This window comes from Prorops nasuta, unplaced genomic scaffold (genome assembly GCF_024137725.1).
Source record: "Prorops nasuta isolate Cenicafe-Biocafe unplaced genomic scaffold, Cenicafe_Pnas_1.2 PNAS00009, whole genome shotgun sequence".
NCBI classification, from domain to species: Eukaryota; Metazoa; Arthropoda; class Insecta; order Hymenoptera; family Bethylidae; genus Prorops; species Prorops nasuta.
In genome coordinates this window covers 8,877,198-8,893,342 of record NW_027116806.1, presented here as the reverse complement: position 1 = coordinate 8,893,342, position 16,145 = coordinate 8,877,198, and the positions used below count along the sequence as shown (strand labels likewise).

The 16,145-nt window shown below is 35.5% G+C and overlaps 1 protein-coding gene across 1 annotated transcript; it reads left to right on the top strand.

Moving 5' to 3' along the window:
• Positions 1-315: 315 nt before the first annotated feature.
• LOC136776066 (short-chain dehydrogenase/reductase family 16C member 6-like) lies at positions 316-15,784 on the top strand. The gene is made up of 8 exons (XM_066731403.1): positions 316-524; positions 4,419-4,942; positions 10,153-10,277; positions 11,005-11,115; positions 12,563-12,724; positions 13,033-13,118; positions 13,245-13,361; positions 13,483-15,784. The coding sequence occupies exons 2-8, from the start codon at positions 4,714-4,716 to the stop codon at positions 13,676-13,678; spliced, it is 1,026 nt and encodes a 341-aa protein (XP_066587500.1). The 5' UTR covers positions 316-524; positions 4,419-4,713; the 3' UTR covers positions 13,679-15,784.
• Positions 15,785-16,145: the final 361 nt, after the last annotated feature.

Below are 16,145 nucleotides of genomic sequence, written 5' to 3'. Positions count from 1 at the left end.
ATATGAAAATATGCAGTAAAAAGTGAGGTCAATTAAATGAACAAAATTTTCAAAGTGTGCTGTGTTAAAATCACACTATTTATAGTATAAATACATTTCAAAATGTGTACAAAGTATCAAAACGTATATAATAGTGTTAAAATCAAACATTTGAATTTGCAGTGTAACGAAAGATGAAAATTAGAGGATATAAGAGAGGGAAAAGTAGTAGTAACAGGAGCAGCACCGACAAGCAGGAGCAGCGACAGCGTAACTAACTGGTTGGTACCGCTCGTTCCGTGCTCCATTCAGGCACATTGAGCATTCAACATTCAGTACACCGAGGACCGCTGTACCGGTAAGACGAGCTCCTTTTCTCTCATGCTCGGTTACGAACAAACACCTCGGTCGTCACTCCAAAACAGCTAGACCTCAATCTGCAATTTTTTCTGCCTACCCAAACATATCTTTCTCTACTTTCCTCCGAAATCGCTCCGTCTCTCGTCGTCCTATTCTTCTTCTACACTGTGATAATCCCAATCAAGGTACTTTCTTTAGTCATTCATATATTTAAGTACATTTCTCGCAACTTATATTTTTACGCGCAAATTTTCATAATATTTCCAAGGATGTTGGTTATTGAAAGTAATTTTTGATTGATAATCGCAAATGATATAAATCTGGTATCAGTGTCAAACTTCAATTAATTTAGGTACTTTCTTCAATCGTTCTATATAATCACGTACATTTCTTGCAACTGAGATTTTTACTCGCAGTTTTTCATAATATTTCAAAGGATTTTAGTTACCGAATGTAATTTTTTATCAATAATTGCAAAGAATATGAATCTCGTGTCAGTGCTAATGTTAAATCAATTAAGATACTTTCTTCAGTTATTCTGATGACGTACATTTCTTCTATTTTAAATTCTCACGTGTAGCTTTTTAAAAATAATTCAAGAAGTTTTAGTTACCGAGTATAATTTAGTATTTCAAAGTGTGGGGACTTTGTGTCAGTGTCAAACATCTCACCGCGAAGTTCATCAATAATTAATTTTAAGGAAACAAGAAATTGAAATCATCATTTTCACGTAAGAAAAGCTTTAGATATGTGAGAGATAAATCCTGTCTAAAACGTCATGGAATTTTCATTGACTATTAGCATACTAATCCTACCTTAATGATCCTGTTCTCGTCAGAATAATCAATTCGAGTATTTTATTTATCACCGTACAGTTCAATAATCTTATTCATATCTGTAAAACTAATTGCTCGAGGCTCATTAAAAAATTATCATCAACTTTTAATTTCAATCTCGCGTATAAATATACTTTAAAATGACCCTTGTTACGGTTATCTATCATTTTTTTCAAAATCTCTCTCTCTCTCTCTCTCTCTCTCTCTCTCACTCTCTCTTACTCTCTTTGTTATGATACGAAACAAAAAAATCTTGTCTTCTCAACTAAACATGCACCGTCAATACTTATTTAGTTCAACTGCAACGAGAGCACCATTAATAGTGCGAGATACCCTTATATATTTTTCGAATCAATTAAAATGTGAAAACTTCGCCTGGATTATTGGGACATTGAAAAGTTTAACCGTACATGATTCCAATAAAACATTCGGAAAATAAATAATAATTGATCAGCTCGTAAATAATTTGACTGGTCAGCAGTATAATGATAGGGAAAACAGAATAATCATTGGTAGAGTGGAATAATAAGCTTCTCTACAGTGGAATAAGTATAACTGTGATAGATAAGGGTGAAAGTGAAAAGAAAAGAAACGAAGAGAAATGAAGTAGTAATAAAGCGAAAAGTTTTGCGCGATAGGATCTTATCGACGAGTTGGCGAGCGAACAATTTTTAAGTATTGAGACGTTCGCGACTAAACAAGCAATAAGAGTAATCGATAACCTTGTCGGTGATAAACTTTTATCCTGGCGTTGGGTAATCTTCGATTAAAATATCGCTGGAGGGGTATAAGGGTCATCGCAAAATCATACGGCGAAACAACAATTTTAGATAACGAGCGAACGATAGAAAATCTTAATTGCAGGAGCTAAATTAATAACCAGGCGAGGATTTTCGGCCCACCTTTCGACGATTCCTCCAAATCCAGATTGAAATAAAAAGTTGGGAAAAACAAAACTTTTTCGCACAAGCCAATCTTCCCCGCTTTATTATTGCACGTATTGCGCCACGGAGTCCGCTGTATTGTGTCCACGTTGTGGGTATGTAGTTTATGCGTGGGAGTTTTTTTACGCACTCCTCGTAAATCATAACGCGCGATATACGGCGATCTCACTACGAAAGGATGTAAACTTTCTTTTTATGTAATTTTAAGTATGTCGATGGCTAATTAAGAAAATTGTCTAGGAGTATAAGCGCGAGTTAAGTCATTCAATGTAAAGTTCGCCAATATTTTCTTCTCTTCACGTCGATTCTCCTCCGACTAGTCGATGGGAACGCGCGCGCATAGGGGTATTTTTCTAAAATTGTGTAGGGTTGGCTTGGAAAAAGGTTTGCATCTTTACCGGCTTGCTCAACATTGACACGGAGGATTTTAGTATGCAATACGCATAGAAATTGCACAAGGATGTTAAATTATTTCCACAATTATTTATTTAGCGTTTAGCGTGCCCGAGTGCAACTGGGCTTTTTTACTGTTTCGCGTTCCACTTCTCCCCCACGATGTTGAACAGTGTGTGTGTGCGCGAACAGGGAGGGAATAAATAGCCAATTATTCTAAACCGACAAAAACATCATGTTTTTAGTTTTTCACACATTGGACCAATTTTTTGCTCTACCAGTGACGTCACGGTAGTAACACGAACTCGAATATAATGGCAAAGAAACATTTGGCGAAGGTGTAGAATTCAAGTGTGTACTTTTGATGTGGTAAACAGAAAGGCTCTACCGACATTATTTCTTCAGGATGTAGCAATAGAGAGGAATTGCGGATCTCCAGTGATAATTTTTTGTTTTTAACATTTATAAACTATTTACTTAGTATTATGGATATAATTGTGTAATTTTAGCTAGATAATTTAGCTCCTACTACTCGCTGTTCGTAACATTTTTTAAATAATTCCGAACCGCGTAACAACAAGAATTTCTTTGACGTATATTTATCAATCGTGTTTGGGAACTCGTCGGCTTATTTATTCGCGAATCGCGGAGTAAGAACGAAAATGATGCAAGCCGGCGATCTTGCAAAATTGCGAACGGCGATTTGATGGAAAACCTTGTAGAGAAGCTGACAAAAAAGGAAATAAGTAAAATTGAGTGAAAAAATCATTACCAATTATTTCTCTCTGGATTTTTAATTTTATCTTCGTTCGTCCTTTCACTTTTCGCGAGGTCTTTCTGAATCTTGATTTGAGGAGAAAACTTTTATTAATGTAAGGACTAACAAAAACAAAAGAAAATAAAAGGAAAATTGAATAGGAAAATCGTCATTGATTATTTTCCTTCATTTTTTTAAGTTTAATTTTCACTCGACCTTTCACCTTTCACGAAAGGCTTTTGAACGTCAATTTCCGAAGGAAAATCTTGTTGATACAAAGCCCAACGCAAAAGAAGAATTAAGGAAACTTAAATGGGAAAATCGTCAACAACTATTATTTTCCTGCAATTTTGTTTACCTTCAGACATCCTACGAACTTACACGATCGAGGCGTTTTGAGCGACGACACGATGGAAAACCTTGATAAAGATTCTGACGAAACAAAGAAGAAAAAACGGAGAAGAAATTAGAAAGAATCGTCATCGATTTTTTTCCTCCACAGTTTTTTCTTTACCTTCCGTCATCCTTTGACCTTTCGCCGATCGTTTTTCTCTTATTTACGTAATTGAAATTCTCGAGCATTCGCTATGTTGGGCTCTGTAACGCGATAACAAGATTATCGATTGAAATGATATACTATATTAATGACGGAAAAATTAATCAACCGGTTAGCTCGTAAGTTGCTCGTAAGCGCTGAATTAGGAAGAGGAAGCGAGGCTGCTGAGAGGGTTAATGACGTAACTTCCGGAAAGACACGAAAGAAAATCGTAACTGGTATTGTGTCCCACGTGTCTATCCGACTGCGAATGACCAGGCGAAGAAAGTCGCATGAAATTTGGTGAAAGTTCATACTGGTTTCTATATACACATACGACGTGACGTTTTGCTTTTCAAGGCATATGCTTAGGTCACTTTGCGTATAAAACGCGTTCGAATCCTGGAAGCGGAACTCCACGGGAGCAACCTGCGTACACATGTATACATGGAATTTTTTCACGGTCATTTGGCCTTTTCACGGTCCACCTTGTCAAGACAGGAAGCGAAGTGGACTTTCTCGAGTCACAGATGCGATTGGTTTTTAGAAAAAAGGAATTGGTTTTATTAATGCTATAGAAATATACAAAGAGTGGCATGTGTTTATGATTACAGAAAACCAGGAAGGACAAGCACTCCGGTGGAAGGTTTCCATTGAATCGGCAGGCGAGTTTAGTTGTCAACGTATGACAGTGCAGCTTTTCAGTCGAAGAAACGATCCTCGTGGCTGCTCGCCGGAAATTATGACATCTTGAGCGATCGATAGGCATCGTCGACAGAGACACCGACAGAGACAGCGATAGAGTCAAAGAGAGAGAGAGAGAGAGAGAGAGAGAGAGAGAGAGGGGAAGAGTGAGAAGAGTGAAAAGATTGGAGGTTTTTGTGATCGAACGTCGTGAACGTCGCAGCAATGTCGTTCCTAAGATCCATCTGTGACGTTGTGGGCTTCCTATTGTTGACGGTATTGGCGACAGTCGAGGCGATAGTCAGGGCTTGCATACCGAGAAGATTTCGCATGAAAAGCATCGATGGGGAGATTGCCCTCGTGACAGGAGGCGCCGGTGGATTGGGAAGACTCCTCTCCCTCAGGCTGGCCAACCTTGGCGCTATCGTCGTTGTATGGGACATCAACAAGGATGGTAAGTTACCACCTATATACTGTACAAAATATATGTAAAAATAAGCAATACATATGATGAGGAAGAAATCGAGTATATATTTTTCTGAGGGACATTCGATTTTTAAATCGGTTTTTTAAGAAGAGTCACACGAGTTGTATTTCGGTAATATTATTTTGCATTTTTATGTTTACATTGTATTTGGAAATTTACTTTCATTTGTGAGTTTACTTAATAATAAGGAGGTTGTAGATAGCGCTTTATTTTTTGTGTAATTTTACATAAGAAATTTTTAAAAAGTATGTCTGTCATTCTCTGGAGACTTCTTAATTGATCTATACCCTAAAAATTATCCTATTTTTCATATATAATACACACGTGTTTTCTTGTATCTTTCTTGACAAACTAATAACTAGCAGCACGTTAATTTATGTCTCAGTGTTAATTAACGATCCTCGTAAAAAATTAAGCTTCTCTCTCAAGGTTTTTCTATCTCATTGAGACAGTTCACGATCTCTGCTATCCCACTCGTGTTTATTTCTTTTTCTACACAGATTATAGCATAGACAAACGACTAGTTAGAATCGTACGTAATGCGTGTAACGTAATCAGAGAAATAATTCGCTTTGCTAGAAATCGTTTTTGTAATTGCGATCGTCAAAAGAGTCGCATAATACGGAACTATATAGGGGTGTGGAATGTAAACAATTTTTGTAAAATTATAACTTAGGTGCCAGGATGAATTTACATTTTTAATTTTATAACAGTTTTACGGTTGAAACTGTTAAACTTTTTTCTTGCGCTCAAATATGTAATTAAAGTCGTTTTACAAATAATTTTACTGTGTAAAAAAGAGATTCTATATATACAAAGACTGTCAAAAGAGTTTACTTTGTAAAAACACTGCAAGTCCAAAATCTTTATTTTAGCATAAATATATTTACATCGTAGATATTTGGAGATGTCGTAAATCGTGTAAACATGACACGTTTTTTTTTAGAAATTTTTATTGATTTATGCAAGAAAAACCTTGCAATATATTATAATTACAATTTTAGAGAGAACTTTGTACGAAATAGCTACAAGTGTAAATATTTGTTTTTGAGTTAAAATTTAAAAAAAACACTTTTACATTTGTAATGAAAATACGTATGACTGCGGTCACCAAACTTAATGACATCGTAAACCGAAAGTTTCTGGACGAAACGCTAATACTCTTATTCTTTCTCTATAATAAACAAGATTGTCCATTCGATTGCATTGTGCAAGTTAACGTCGCGATTTCGCATTCAACCAACCATAACCACGCAACCCATGCACAACCGCGGACGGCTTTTCTCCCATACACACGCATGCACGCAGACGCGAATTTTCAATTTTCTGAAGAAAAATTGTTACGAAAGCCGACGCGTTTCACCGGGCGATCATAGCGCGATTCAAATTAAGAAACAAACGGTTTTAAAGGTGCACGCTCATTTGTGAAATCGCGTGATTATCATTATCGCCTATGGTTAATTGCCGATATAGGAATATTAGTGGTTCCGTTCTGTCCGAGGCTTATTGCTCAATGTAGGAAATTTCATGAAATTACTGTTTGTAATGAGTGAAAAGAACTTTCGCGTGTTTTGGTGCAATTTAAGCACGGTTCGTAAAAAGAATTATTAATAAGCTATTACGAAGAGATCATTTTCTTAACATCCGAAATAATTAGAATTTATTCTTTATCTTTCTGAAACGATAATATAATTAACCTCTTAATTTAATCTTAAATGTTCTTAATTTAGATAAACCATGATTCACCGAAATAACATTCACTATTTACATTTGAGAGGTTTACTCAGGCCAAACCATATTCCTTTGATTCGATTAATGTATACACTTTTTCGATGAATGTTAATTATAATATTTCTATTCAGGTTTCTACGATGAAAAAATTATTCAGCAAATATAATTGTTTTAATATCTAAAATGTATAATTAATTTTTTATCTTCCTGAAAAAATAATTAACCTCTTAATTTAATCTAAATTGTTATTAATTTAGCAAAATCATGATTCGTTTAATCAATTTTTAATATTATTTGCAATCGGGCGTGTGTATAGTTACGATTAGTATATCTGCATCATGATTTCTTGACGTGATTAATTAATATACGCTCCTTTGATAAATATTTGCTTATATTACTCTCTCTGTTGCATTTTCTATAAGGCTTTTGCACCATAAGAATTGCTGTCATTCCGAGACACTTTCCTTTTGCTTATCGCTAAACACTTTCCCTCTTATATTTTCACCACGCGGACTCTTATGCTCTCCACGCCTTTCTTTCCAATTTCCTTTCTCTCTCGCAATTTAAAAAAATTCCTACATCCCTTTGCAATCGCTGAAAATTTTCTGCAATCTCAACTCGAATTTTTCCACGGAAAAATCGTCAATTGTACATGGATATAATCGGCCAATCAAATTTGGAAGATTGCGTGATTGAATTATAAATATGTTGGCGTGACCTTGAGAGAAAGATTGCTGTGCGAGGATGGAGCGAGGCCTTTTCGTGGTCATGGACGTTAATGACCTTGAGAGAGCGAGAAATGGAAGCTATTCTGGCAACGACCTCTTACACGATACGAAAAATATTTTACTGCAGCTATATAATCACGCTAAAACTATCTCCAATAAAAGATAATAGATAATATACTTTTCACCCATTGCATAAATACATACTATTCTTTTAACGTCTCTTAAAATCTCTGTCAACAAAATATATATAACGCGATTTCGTAATATTTACGAGGAACAATTTCACGGTTCATTTATTTAAGAGAGATAGAGAGGATATTTTCATAGATATATATATATATATATATATATATATATATGTGTGTGTGTGTGTGTGTGTGTGTATTCATTATACATTTCTCCAGAAGTAAGAATTTGGAAGGGTTCAAGATCACCATGGGTCGCGTGCTGAATCTCAAACAGCTGTCAACAATCGATAAATCTTTCGTGTTAAGAATAATAAACGTACAGCATGGTATTATTATCATTGAAATATAACGACGTTAAAGTGAATTTTTAGTCTAATGAATATGAACGTGTGTATACATATAACCAATTGATTATCATTACGATGAGCTTGCGTTTTGGTCGGATGTTAAATTAAAAAAAAATCTTACAGTTATTACCTGGATGCTCCACTGTTTCTTTTTTGCGATTATCGTGAAATAATAGAGCAAATCTAAAGGATAATATTTTATTTATAGCAAAATATGTAACAAAAACAAAACGAATTCTTAGTCTGATGAATCTATTTTTACAACTAAATATACGCATTAAATCGATTATTAAGAAAATTGCTAGTGTCTCTAATAAATATACAATAATTCTATTATCTTTATATTGAACTTGTGTTTTAATTGGACGTTAATTTAAAAAATCTTCATATTTATTCCCTCGACACTCTCCATTAATTTTTTCTTTACGACTATCGCAGAATAGTATACCAAATCTAAGATAAAAATAGAAAAATGTTCAAAGATAAATTTATAATATAATATAATAAATATTGAAACGAAAAAGGTCAAATTGAATTTTTAGTTCAATGGATCTATACATTTTTACATAAACAGTAAATGGATTATCATTACGGTGAATTTGTGTTTTTGTAGGACGTTGAATTAAAAAGTCTTCTCAGCTTTTCTCTCGACACCTTTCCACTTTTCCTTTCTTTATGATTCTCGCGAAATAATAGAGCAAACCTGAGATGGAAGTGGTACAACGTTCAAGGCCTACGAGTGTACGTTCGACTTTGCAAACTGGTTGATTATCGTAAAAATCAAATGGCAAACGAGTATGGTGGCATCCAAGTGTGACTATAGCAAGGAGAATGTTATTACATTGGATTACGGCAGTCTCTCAGTCGATTAGCCAATCTTTCATGTCTGATGCAACGGGGATAGCAAAGTTTTCGGCTTCAGAGTTGCGTTCCACGTAATTTTCCACAAATTTTCAATCTTCGATCTCGTATGTGGGTTGTATGTGATATACTTTGAAAAGTAAAAGTCACGTGGCTACATATATATGTATAATATATATGTATATTGGTGACCTAGATCCAATGGTATAGTATTTGACTGTAGAATTGTTTTTTTTTTCTCCTTTTTTTTCTTTCTCTCTCTCTCTCTCTCTCTCTCTCTCTCTCTCTCTCTCCGTACAGCACGCGAAGTGCACGTACCACTTGGCCAAGAAGCGAAGCAACGAGTGCCTCTCCACAGGATGAAACTTTCTAGCTACACAGCTGTAAAATCCATGTATGAGTTTACCGGGACAGCTGAGAGCTACTATTTATCATTACACCGCTATAGATTTGCACACTTGTGTTTTTTCAGCATTTATGCTTGAAAAAAAAGAAACTAATGTATATATTATATGTGTTAAGATATGTGTGTGTGCAAGCTCCAAAAATCTGGATTTCCGGATTTTGTTTCGCCTTTCTCTTTCCACCGAAACTTTCCTCGCTCTCGACAAAAATCTATTCGCGTGTCATTTTTAAGAGAAATTCAGGTTGAAAAATGTATATCATGTATATATAGGGAATATACTTTAATTCGCTTGAGGTCATGGACGTAAGAAAATTGCTCGGTTTCGTAACTATGAAAAATTAATTTTATGCATTGTTTTTTTTTTTTAAATCCTTTCTATTCGAATACAAAAAAGTAATATGTATATAAAAATAGGACATATAGTTATGAAAATGATGGTATGCATAAAAATTAGTAGCTGCTACTACTTAACGAAAGTATTTTCTCCATAACATTCACTTTAATAAAGTGCTTTGCACAGTACTGTATAAGACCAAATACTACTGTGAAAATATTTTTGTCCAGTATTGTAGCATTTACTAATTTTTATGCATATCACTCAATAAATGCTTCTTTATATATCCATCCCCTGGGTCGAGTTAAAATAAACACCCTGTACATAGGGTATATACTTTAATTTGCCTCGGGCCGTGGACACAAAAAAATCATTCATCTTTTTGTAACTATAAGAGATATTAATTTTTTGCATGACAGACTTTTCTGAAAGTCCTTTCTACTTATCTTGAATAGCTCAAGGAGTTTGTACGTTTATTCTCTACAGTGAATTAATGCACTATACTCCCTAAATAATATTTATATTTTAAAATTCAAGAATTCGCTGGAAATCTGTAGTTATTTGAGATTTTCTTGATTACAGGAATCGATGAGACTGTGAAATTAGTTCAAGCTGCCGGGGGTTCTTGTTACGGATACGTTTGCGACCTCTGCGATCGCGAGGATGTTTACAGAAAAGCTGCCATTGTCAAAGAGGAGGTTGGCAAGGTAAGAGTAACCCCTTGGCTTATTATCAAGACGATAGTTCACTCGACAAGATAAAACGCAGTTGACTAGAGAATTTTGCTAGTTTTGGTGAACCAACGAGCCTAGTGAATGCCTCTGAGACGACATTATGAAAGTCCAGTTACGCCACTACACTGCAATATGCTGCTGTTGATATGTAGTTCGACCTGTTTCAAAAGACAGAAAGAAAAACAGCAGATTTCCTTGTGCCGAATGTGCCTCTAGTTTTCAATTTTAGTTTTCAGTATATGCTGCTTTCTTGAATCGACTTAAATTTTAACTTAAAAGCTTAAACGAGTGGACTAGATAAGTGTTTGATTTTTCAATTTTTAAATCTTCAATGTTCACTCATTTCTTAAATTGACTTAATTTTTTTGGTCAACGACTATAAAGAAGTGGACTAACTAAATATTTATGCATTAAATTTAGACAGAAAAATGACAATATTTCTTTGCTGAATGGATATATCTCTTGTTTTCAATTCTAATTCTCAATGTTTACCCTTTTCTTGGGTTCAGTCGGCTTCGTACTTAACAATCAAATGCAGTAAACCAACCAAATGTTTATTCATGAAATTAATACTGAAAAAAGCAATAGATTTCTTTGTACCAATTGGACCTCTAGTTTTCAATATTAATTTTCAATGAAAGGAATGGACATGTCCAGTGTTTATTCATTAAATTAACATTTCTTATTGACTTCTGCGTAGGTTAGCATACTAATAAACAATGCTGGAATAGTCACTGGTACGAAGCTGCTGGACACACCGGACAAAATGATCATTCGAACGATGGATGTTAATGTGATGAGCCACTTTTGGGTAAGTTTTAATCTTCCTTTGTTTCAAAAAAAAAAAAAATAATAATAAACATCATAAAATCTTGAAAGCAATTTCGTTCGCTCGAGATACGAAAGTGGAGAAAAGGGAAAGGATATTTTGCAGAAAGAAGGAAAATGAGTGGAGTAAGTGTTTGGATAGGGTTAAATTTCAAGGACTTTGAGAGGTGACGTCGGCGAGAGGCATTCCCTGGCCGATCAGGTGCAAAAACCGGTATATCGAGTGTTCGTACTCCTATACATGTATACAACGTCGCTCTCAAAACTTGCGGTTTACATTGCGAAATTCGTAGACCCCTTGCACGGGACGATTGAAATTTTTGCTGGAATTTGGATTGGGCTAGTCGTGCAATAGTGACGTAACTTATGCTGTAGAGAGGATTAAATATAAATACACACACGCATTGATGTAATGAGTGGCAAAGGAGGCCAAGGTTCCTCGTTTATGGCAAGAATCTCGCGAGGACCACGGCGGAAAAGTCTCTTTCAAGAATTTGCAATTCTATGCTACGATTGCTCGAGTGCTTTTCTCTGTCGTACGTCTAAACTCCCCCCCCCCCCCCCTCCCTCTATACCGCTTTACAAACCTCGCCATCATTAAAGATTGATTCGATCTTGAAAAATCCTGCAGGAAACATCTCCGAGCCAACATCGTAGACTATTATAACGCATAATCTGACACTGCATTTATTTTTTGCAATTTCTGCAGCCAAGTTCTTCTTCGTCTTCTTACAACAGTTATAAAAGCTTACGGATCGTGACCGATGCATAAACAGTGCAATCAATCGTCTTTGCAGATTCGATCGAATCGTTTTATAATTACGTAAAATCGATGCACCGGTTATATTTCGTATACGTGACATCAACTGGAATATTATAGATTCGAGACGAAATAAAGAATGAAGAAGGAGCGATCACTGATTGCATAGGTATTTCTTGGCCAATCGGGTGAGGAATGAAGATTTTTATTGAGACAAGATGGTGCGAGGAAAAAATGCAAATAAAATCTAAGGTGAAAGGTCGCGCCTGGTGGAGTAGGGTGAAGGGAGGGAGGAAGGGGATGACGTTTCGGGAATAAAAAAATCGATTGGCGATTATATAGATAAATATGAGTCGTCCTTGGTCATTTTTTCAGGTGTCCCAAATAAAGAGGTAGACCGTGAAAAGAAACAGAACTGAGGTATGAGTATAAGTGGGTTAATCGAGTTGTGTACAACGAGTTATGCGCCAGCAATCGTCGGCTGGACCTCTTGCATCTCGATGTCACGGTCATTTCGATAGGATCTTACCATCCACTTTCCAATGTCCCTCCTGCTAGCATATATACACACACGCACACATAAGCAGCCTTCCTTTTATCCCCGCAAATCGAATAAGAATAGAAAGTAGGAAATGGGAGAATTGACCGAGTTGAAAATTGTGCTTTGCAGACGGTGAAAGCATTCTTACCCGGGATGATGGCGGATAACAAAGGGCACCTCGTTAGCATAGCTAGTATGGCTGGCCATACTGGCATTACGAAATTGGTGGATTATTGCACCTCGAAATTCGCCGCTGTTGGGTTCGACGAAGCTCTCAGGATGGAACTAGAGGTATTTTTCTGATTTTTTTATTGGTTCGGGAATGCACATGGAATTATTCATGTATTGAGAAAATTTAATTGTCTTATACCCGAGATGTAATATTTATTCCTTATCTACTCGAAACATAATTAGCCCCTTAATTTAACCTTAACTGTTCGTAATTTAGAAATTAATTCTTTTTTCTAAAATAATATCAAAATTTACATTGTCCAACTTGAGATATTTACTCTCTTATCAGTGCCAATTGATTTCTTCATTACTTAATTTATTTTTAATCGCTTTCACCTATCAATTCCTTAAATCTATCATTTTTCTAGGCCGAGGGTTACAACAATATTCACACGACAGTGATTTGTCCATACTTCATCAGCAGTACCGGCATGTTCGAGACTGTACAGTCCAGGTAAATCGCGAACCGACTTTATTATCCTGCGAAAAGAAAGGAATGATCGATAAACGATATTTAGCGTGGCGGTAATTATAATAGCAACTGTAAATGAACCGTGCCTAATATGGATTTGTCGCGCAGATTCGTGCCAATCCTGAGCTCGAACGAGGTTGCCGATCGAGTGATATCTGCCATGAGATGTAACGAGAAGTTTGCCATGCTTCCGGCTTGGATGCAACTACTGATCGCCTTGAAATGGTAAGATAATTGCAGCTAGGAATGCTAGCTCGTCGCTGTAACAAAGTCGTATAATTTCTCTTTTTACTCAAACGCTCGAAAAATTTGTCGAGCAAAGTTGCATTGGGACTGTTGTTCGCAGGATATTCCCATGGCCTGTAATTTCCATGTTCCTGCGCGGTCTCGTGATGGACGTTGCGCCTGACAAAGAGACGACGAAGAAACCGCCGAAGCAACAGGAGGTCAAGAGCTTACCAACCACGTCGAAAGAACAGAACAGCGTGACTATCCATCAACAGCTGACCAGGCGCATCTCGAGCTCCGAAAGAAAGCCCTAATTCGTCTGATCTTATAGAATTATTGCGATTTAAGCGGGAACCAATATTATCTTTTTCTCATCGTTCGATCGACAAATTATCCCGAGGGAGAGAAGAAATTTGCTTGACCAAATTGTGGACGAGTCGACGCAATAACGCGGTCACTCGCTTCAAGACCAATTTGCTAAGATTTTAATTTGTCTCTATTAGGATTATTGCGATTAAAATGGAAATCAGTGATCTAATTCTTTTGTTTAATCGATGAACAATCGAAAGGGAAAGATATTTGCTCAAAAAATTGCGAGTATGGCACGATACACCGAGTGTCACTCGCTTCAATATCTTAGAAATATTTTTGTAGGATTACTGCGATTTAAAGGGAAAACCAATTATCTTTTTCTTTTTTGTTGAATCGATAATTTTCCCAAGGGAGAAATTTTTGCTCGAAAATGTTGTAGTAACGCATCGATACACCGCATGTCATTCGCTAAATAGCGAATTTGCTATAAAAGTGTAATACTGAACACGCGTCGATCGTCAGTATTCCTGCGAGTGTAGCTAAGGATGAAAGAAAAATGTTTCTACATAAAGACTATTTTTCTATTGTTAGCCCAAGTGTACATATTACGTAAAGAAACGAGAAAAAGCAAAAACTTCGTTTTCGACAGCTGTCAATAAAATGAAAACTATAAATTTGTAAAATTACAACGCGCAATCATAAAATTTTTCAAGATGGAAATCTTTGTATCTCGTTCGTTTTAATCAACGATCTATACAGTGCTCGCAATTCTAATGAATTATTTTTGCGAATGGCAATATATGTATATATTGTGTACATACATCATAATATCTAAAGAATTTATATGAAAAGCATATAATTATAGAAACGCACGTAAGCGCGCACAGAGGGATTTTTACTATTTTATTAAAAATATAAAAAAAGTAAGAGCGAAAGAAGGAGGATTAAAAACTATATGTCATATAGTATACATCGCGTGTATGGTTAACTCGTGTCAAACATAAATTCACATAGATCGAATGATTTTAAGAATACATTTTTGGAATACTTTTCATGTATCCAACAATTAAAAAGTTATTAAGAATTGTTAATTAGTATTTTTCAAGACTTCTCCTAATTACAGAACTTTTGGAATACCTGGTTATATTAATTAGGCATTGCTTAGGAAATGCGGAATTTTATAGGAGATTACGAAATAAGAAATGATCAATTAAAGACTACATATGGAAATAGTATAAAAATATTAGTCTGAAAATCATTCGTTTTATATGAATTTACTAGTTTAGCACGAGTTCACCGGACGCCTTGTATATACAGGGTCTAAGATTAACTTTGACCAACTGGCAAATTTTTAAAAGGGAAGGGAATATTAAGATTAAAGTTTTAATAAAATTTTTGCTCATTGTACTTAGTTTAAAAGTAATTAACTGATGAATGAAATATTAAAATTGTGCAAGCTTCTGATTGGCTAAAATCGAGAGGTCAAACTGGTGTATTGGGTCATCAACACTGACAATCAATTATTTCTCTAAAAATAAAAATAGTGCACGCCTCCTTCGATTTGTTATATATTGATAACCGTTCGCCAAATTATTGAAAACAAGTCAGACGTAAATAATATGCATAAGAAGTCTATGGCTATGAAAAATTAAAATTTCTATAAATAGTGTTAAACTATTTTATAATAACTATTAATGACTTGTACATAAATTTTAGCAACAAGGATGAATTTAAACGAAACAGCAATACGACTATCATTCACATATCTAATTCTTAATTAGCTCGTTCAAATAAACCTAAAACTATTTCATTTATTAATAACTCCTAAACTATGAGCAATAGACAAAAATTTTATTGAAACTTTAGTCTCAAAATCCACTCCCCTTTCTTGACATATCCAACTGACCATAATTACTCTCGGACCCTGTATATTAAAAATCAGACCCCGTGCCATAAACTTGCCCCGTTACAGCGTAAGTATATCCTCTATGCATTGTTAGCCCCCATGGGTTAATCGTGTTTGCGGTTTGCGGATCAATTTTATATTATACTTCGTTAAATGTTATTTTTTACGTGAGAGAAAAACCAATAAAGATTCTTCTCTGGCATTTCTGGTTGTCGTTAGTTATTTCTGTTTACTCTATAAAAGTAGGGGGGGGGGATGTAATTAGGGGGGAAGTTCTGTAATGGCAGAGAAACGAAAGGCAAAGCAGATGCACGATAGTAAAATGGGTCGGCTCAACGATTATGTCAGCATACCGATAGCACAGTCATCATCAGAAAGAAACGCGTAGCCGTTGTGTGGGTTTGTTTGCGTTTTGTATTCAATGGAACGACACGATTCTCGAAGTAAGTACTATATAGAGGTCTGTAGCAGTGTCTACAATGACGCATAGAGAACACGCGTGTATAGAATTTTTTTTCACTCGATAGAAACACTCTGGTATTTGTTCTAAAAACAAAAACTAT

What these genes read in the sequence shown, in the direction of transcription:
- LOC136776066 (XM_066731403.1), top strand. Translation starts at nt 4,714, where the DNA reads ATGTCGTTCCTAAGATCCATCTGTGACGTTGTGGGCTTCCTATTGTTG. An exon ending in ATGTGATGAGCCACTTTTGG is followed by an intron (nt 11,116 to 12,562) that starts GTAAGTTTTAAT and finishes TGTGCTTTGCAG; the next exon opens with ACGGTGAAAGCATTCTTACC. An exon ending in CTACTGATCGCCTTGAAATG is followed by an intron (nt 13,362 to 13,482) that starts GTAAGATAATTG and finishes TGTTGTTCGCAG; the next exon opens with GATATTCCCATGGCCTGTAA.